Source organism: Amphimedon queenslandica, unplaced genomic scaffold, assembly GCF_000090795.2.
Source record: "Amphimedon queenslandica unplaced genomic scaffold, v1.1 AMPQUscaffold_13412, whole genome shotgun sequence".
Classification (NCBI taxonomy): domain Eukaryota; kingdom Metazoa; phylum Porifera; class Demospongiae; order Haplosclerida; family Niphatidae; genus Amphimedon; species Amphimedon queenslandica.
Genome location: NW_003546352.1, coordinates 91855 through 98059, shown reverse-complemented (window position 1 = coordinate 98059; position 6205 = coordinate 91855). Strand labels below are relative to the sequence as shown.

The 6205-nt window shown below is 34.7% G+C and overlaps 2 protein-coding genes and 1 long non-coding RNA gene across 3 annotated transcripts in view; 2 read left to right on the top strand and 1 right to left on the bottom strand.

The window, feature by feature from the left end:
• LOC109581873 (uncharacterized) overlaps positions 1–27 on the top strand; it is a 3866-nt gene extending 3839 nt beyond the window's left edge. Inside the window, exon 4 of the mRNA XM_019996342.1 lies at positions 6–27. Within this exon, the coding sequence (XP_019851901.1) occupies positions 6–27 (22 nt within the window). The remainder of the gene's footprint in view (positions 1–5) is intronic.
• Positions 12–1087, top strand: LOC109581876 (uncharacterized). The gene is made up of 4 exons (XM_019996351.1): positions 12–156; positions 202–237; positions 412–693; positions 767–1087. The coding sequence occupies exons 1-4, from the start codon at positions 51–53 to the stop codon at positions 781–783; spliced, it is 441 nt and encodes a 146-aa protein (XP_019851910.1). The 5' UTR covers positions 12–50; the 3' UTR covers positions 784–1087.
• Positions 992–2285, bottom strand: LOC109581877 (uncharacterized). Its single transcript, XR_002184806.1, has 3 exons — positions 2194–2285; positions 1869–2132; positions 992–1774 (listed from the first exon to the last, which is right to left on the bottom strand). It is a non-coding gene; the product is annotated as an uncharacterized LOC109581877 (long non-coding RNA).
• Between the last annotated feature and the right edge of the window lie 3920 nt (positions 2286–6205).

The following is a 6205-nucleotide window of genomic DNA, read 5'->3' as shown; positions in this document are numbered from 1 at the left end:
GACAGTATTACAAAGATGAGCTGTTGAGTCAAAATTCTATTCAAAGCAACATGCAGTTTACACTATCCATGAAAGGTCATGAATATGAAAAGGAAAATGTAACACTCCATTTTAGTGGTATGGAGCCAGCAAATGTTACATTTTACACAAACTCAAGTAAGTTTCATGATAATAATCCTCAGATTATTTTATGATTTCTAGTTAAAGATGATGACAAAAATCATGGAGTACATGTGGGTGAGTATTAAGGCAGATTTACAATAGACTTGACAGTATGTTGATGCTAAAGTTGAATTTGGTTCAACTCTATAGAATGCATGCATGCTTTATTGCTTTTTGATAAAAAAATTAACTGAAAATACACTGGCCAAGTGTAATATTGTAAATCTACCTTAACTTTTAAACAAATAGAAAAACAACTGGACGTTACAAATTTGGATCAAGTCATATTATTATTAACGAATAATTATTATGATATCAGTGCTTGGGAAAGACTATGTCTTAGCTTGGGTTTGTACAAACATACATTAAATACTATTCAAATTGAAAAGAAGAATGACGTTTTTAGTGCTCTGATTGAATGTTTGCACAAATGGCTACTAAGAAATGACAAAGTAGATGATAAAGGTGGACCAACATTGACTTCATTGAAAAATGCTCTCAGGGAAAATGGTCAAAAGGCAGTTGCTGAAAGTAAGTGAGAAGCTAGTTTGTTACCAATTTATATATATATATATATATATATATATATATATTATTTCAATAGATATTATGAAATTTTAATTGTAACTAATTAAAATTAACTTAGTTTGTTATGTAATTACTATTGTAGCTATCTGTAGTTATAGATCTAGTTGATTTATGTCAGCTGTTTTGTTTGTTTTTACACTTATAGCTAGTTCTTTTTTTTATGCATGCATCATTTAATTTTTTTCTTCTGCATGCATGTTTTGTTTTTTTTTGTGTGATTTGAATTGACACTGCAAGAACGGAGATTAAAGTCAAGGAATTCTTAGTTTTGATTACTGTGATTATTTATGTATTAGTGTGTATAGTGAATTGTTCAAGATTGTGACCATTTTGTAAATTAATGGCTTAGATGAGCTCTCCTTCAATGAACAAGCTTGGTACCTCTAAAGTGGACTGTTATGTAGCATATTCTGAGACTTTGGAAATAGGCTAAAAACCCACATTTCTTTCAACTTTCTTCTAGCAGCAGGATAATCCTTTAAGCCAGAGAAGCACTTAGCTCGGTAATGTCACATGACAACACATGGACAGATAAAATATAGCCATAAATACTTTTTAAAATTATATATCAAGCTGAACACAATGAATCATGAATTTTTAAGTCATGCACTTCAGGATTTAAGTTCACTGTTCCTCTTCTTTGCGGAGGGAAAATATAGAAAACTTATGCATTGTAATACTCTTATTGATGCTACAAATATGCATGCATTTATATAACTGATGGAGCTGATAATTTTACTGGGAGAAAGGAAGAGCGAGGAGCTAACAAAGAGAGAGAGAAAGAGCTAGGAGAGGAGCCAATCTTAAGAAATGGAGGAGGAGGACTTGAGGAGGGGCAGTAAAATAGAAAAGCAAGAGAGAAGGAAAGGAAGAGGGAGACATAGTAAAGGAGGAGGATTGGGAAATACAAGAAGTATGAGGAAGGAATAAGAAACAATGTTAATTAATAGAGCAAAATTTGTCCTTCAACCTTCTCATACCTTTATTGTTCAACTTTAAAATAATTGGATTTTCTTCTAATACACTATACAAAATAAATATTTAAACAAATACAAAGTGTAAAAATACATGAGAAGTTGCTCAAATTTTTTCTTGTGTGGATGTTATACATAATATACCTGTTAACTTTTGCAAAAGACAACTTCTTTATCCTGTCAAGAATATTTGAAGGATCCTCTTTAGAAACCTTAATTATTGTATTTGTTTGCCAATGCCTTACCCCACAGACCATGAGGTTTGTCTCTTAGTTCCTCTTGTATACCCATTCATTAAGAGAACATGGAGGAGTTGTAGAATGATAATCACATGATTACATGTACACATATACAGGTAGTCTCCTACCTGGACAGTGGAGTGTCCCTTTCTTTTCACTGGTTCATAGTCTATAAAGAACAAGAGGTACCAGTAACTCAAGAACAGGCAAATATGGGCTCCCATACTGACCTTTTTCCTGCCATAGCTTATTAGTCAACAGACTAGACAGTAAAAAAATAATTTCAGTAGAATAGATCTATCAGTTATTATAATCAAGTGTCTGTAGTACTATTATTTTTTGCAAAAATGTGACAGCTATAATAATGAATAATAAATGTAAAATAGCTAGCTAATAATTAACTGTGAAAATACAATCAAATATCAAACAATACACTTTTGACATTCCTTTAATTTAAATAGTTAGATCTAACATTCTTGGTATCACTAAGACTGTCAGAAATTAATGTAATGAGTGGAAAGTGGATACTATTATCATACTCATTGAAATCTTACTGACTTAGATATCCTTCGTAAACACCAAATAAAAACTTTTAAATTAAAATGTTTTATGACAATAAAGAAAGCAAAGCAGCAAACAAATACAAACAAGAAATAATTAATAATAAAATATTTAGCTAAATAACTAGCAAACGGGAATTTTTTGCATCACAAATGCATAAAAAGCCATCTTTATTAAATACTAATCCATATGGATCACTAAACTGATCTATTTCTTTTCCTTTCCTTCCAAAGCAACGCACAAATACACCATCACTAGTGAAGATTGAGATACGATTACTACCCATTTCACTAACATACACTAGACCAGTTGTTGCAGTATCTATTGCTATACCTACTGGCTTAGTAAGCTGTCCAGGACCATCTCTAGTAGCAATCTGACTAATAAACTTTCCATCTCGAGAGAACTTCTGAATATTATGATTACCAAAATCAGTAACATACACTAATCCTTGATTGTCAATAGCAATGTCATTTGGACACTTGAACTCTCCATCAGCTGATCCTTCACTACCAAATGAATGAGAGAAAGATAGATCTGGATTCAAGACTTGTATACGATGATTATACCTATCAGCAATATAAACCTGTCCTGTTATCGAAGAAATGGCTATACCTGCAGGATCTTTAAATTGTAATGGTTCACTTCCCTCCTCACCAAATAATGCTATGCGGTATCCATCCATGCTTATCTTCTGGATCCTGTGATTATCTGATACAAGAATGAATTTATCTGGAGTAATGGCTATACCACGAGGAGAATTAAACTTTACATTACCACTTCCTCCTTCCCCTCCTAATGATTTCACTTTCTTTCCTTCTTTATCCAGTATTGTTACACAGTGACTTTTACACTCAGTTATCATAACATGATTATCATCACTTACACAAACTCCCCAGGGATGATTAAGCTCAGTTACAGTATGTAGTGGAGTGATGTTATCAAGGTAAGGATTGAATGGGATATCTAGGGAGGTATCTACAAAGTGTAAACCATATACTTGTACTTTTACTGTATGAGTACCATGTGTTGAAAGGTTACACTGTATCCTATACACTCCGCCAGGATCAGTGCTGGTGGTAGTGACTGTAGTGTGAATGGGTTGATCACCTTTACCAACTGGTACTAGACTACACCTCAGAGAAGAGAGGGGAACAGACAAAAGAGATGAATCTGGTGCCTCAAGTGATAGTGAAAATGACACAATTTCTTGTTTTGGTAACCACCCAAAGCTGCCAATTTTTGCTTTACATTGTGTTGGAGAGATAACATCTCCAATGTGATGTAGTGATTTCATATCTTTAATTAATATAAGGTCAGCTTCTTCCTTTGGATGTAACTCCTCTACATTGATCCCTGCAGTAACTTCACTCATACGATTCATCATCTTTTTCTTAGACCTCAGGACTTGTTGAGGATTGCCTGTCTTCAGACTCTGTTCCACATAATTCTCAACATCCTCTAGAAGGCCCAAACTCATTTCCGCTGATTTGATTTGTCCCAAAAGCACCTTTAATTTATCATCAGTGACCCTCTTTGCCTGCTCAATCAGTGTCTTCTCTGACTGACGAAGAACATCCACCATTTCCTCTACCATGTTGTGTATTTCTTCTAAGACTCCTTGTCCTTTCTCTCTGATCTCACCCTCTCTCTCTGTTAGAGCAGACATGACCTTCTTGAGTGCTTCAATTTTCCCTTTTACCGGATTAAGAGAACCTTCCAAGTCTTGATAGTGTTTAGTGTGACTGATAGAGACTAAGTCGTACTTATGGTCTTTATGAGTACCAAATGTACAATCACGGTAGATAGATTCATCACATGTGTCACAGTAATACCTCAATGGCTCATCATGACTAGGTACAGAGCAAGTGAGGGTTGCCTCCTGTTTAGCTGGAGCTAGCAATTTAGGATTAGAAGAGAAAGAGGCTGACACCTCAATGACCTCATCAAGACTTGTCAGATGATGATTTGAAGTAGGCCCCCATTTCTTGTGTACTCCATCACATTCTGTGCAAAGGAACTTACTGCAGTCTTTGCAGTATCCAGTGGCATTAGCTGTAGTACATTTGTCACAGGTTACCTGTTGAGGATCAGCTACTTTCTTCATTCCACTATATATCTCTTTAAGGGTGATGAGAGTGAATGCTACAGGAAAGGCTCCTGCTACTTCTTCTGGTAACTCTGTACAATGACGACAAGTGGGACAAGAGAGGTAATAGGTCTCATTCTTCTTATCCAGAGGTAATCCCTCCAGACAGTGCTGACAGAATGAGTGATGGCAGGGTAGGATTTTAGGGTTGGTATAGTGGGTGAGACACACAGGACAGGTGAGCTGTTCCTCCAGTTTGAGGAGGCCAGAAGAAGATAAAGATGGTTTGGTTGCCATTTCAAAAAATTAAAGATGTAAATGAAGTTAAAACAAGGAAAAATGAGAAGTCCAAATAAATGCAAATGAAAACAAGTAGAATAGACAGGACACAAGAGAAGATTAGAGGCAATAAGTTACTGATGAGAGCAAACAAGACCAATGAAAAGGAGGAGGAAAGGTGAAAGGCTAAACTTAGTTTGGGCAGGGGTGGGCTAAGGCTAACTTAGACTGAGTATTATATTAAGTATAGTATTCAAAGGTCTTGTGACTAAAGGAAGTTGTGATAGTACTGTCTTAGCTTCATTGAATGTGGAACTATACTATAAATTATAAATACTAAAATGAGTGCTACATGGTTTATAAACAGTTGTATTACTCAGTCTGCAAAAGCCATTAGGCCCTAACCCAATGCCAATTTTTCCAAAAATGGCTAAAAAAATCACCCCAATTTTCACTATATTTTTTTACACGTTAGTTTGAGCTAATTCCAACTAAAATTTTGGAGTTATACTACTCTTGGTCATAGCCATTTTAAAAAATTGGCCAATTTTTTGAAAAGAGCCTATGCTATGTCCAAAAAATGGTTCCAAAACTACCCTCAAATTTTATTACATTTCTTGATACATAGTTATGGTATGCACAAAGTTTGAGCTCATTTCAACTAAAAATATTTTTGAGCTATGGCCACTTCAAATATCCTGTACTATATAGCCAAGAGTACATGATATGGCCCATGCTTTATCCAAAAAATGGCTCAAAAATCACCTTTAGGCATCTAGTGTTAATCATATTCAAAGAATCTAGGATTTATGATTTAAGTTATCTAATGTCAAACTTAAAAAAAACAAACAACTATGCTTCCTGCTTTTTCATTTAAAATATGTCTTTGTTTTAAAATATGCTCTTGTTTTTGCATTTCAACCTGAATGTTTTGTGGAAAATTATAAAGCTACCACATGCCACACACATGCACATCACATAGATTAACATCAAAAGATATAGTGACACTAATGATATTCATGCAGTGTTATTGCACATAGCTATAAACAAATAAACCCATCATTCTACCTATAGTCTAAGCTTCTGCCCTGGCTAGTGTTGTAGAAAAGTAGTCCTACTTTCCTGATTGTGTAGCTAAGAGTGTGCATACTGATTGGCTCACTAATTACCTAATTCCTTTCATTGCTATAGTACAAGATGATTGATGTGTCTCAATGGCGAAAAAATATTGGACTGTGGAACTACTGTTTCAGTAGACCAATTAATGGTAGCCACTCTCACTCATTCAAAAAAGCTGCAGTAGACAGCAAGTC

What these genes read in the sequence shown, in the direction of transcription:
- LOC109581876 (XM_019996351.1), top strand. Translation starts at nt 51, where the DNA reads ATGCAGTTTACACTATCCATGAAAGGTCATGAATATGAAAAGGAAAAT. An exon ending in TACATTTTACACAAACTCAA is followed by an intron (nt 157 to 201) that starts GTAAGTTTCATG and finishes TATGATTTCTAG; the next exon opens with TTAAAGATGATGACAAAAAT. An exon ending in AAATCATGGAGTACATGTGG is followed by an intron (nt 238 to 411) that starts GTGAGTATTAAG and finishes TTAAACAAATAG; the next exon opens with AAAAACAACTGGACGTTACA.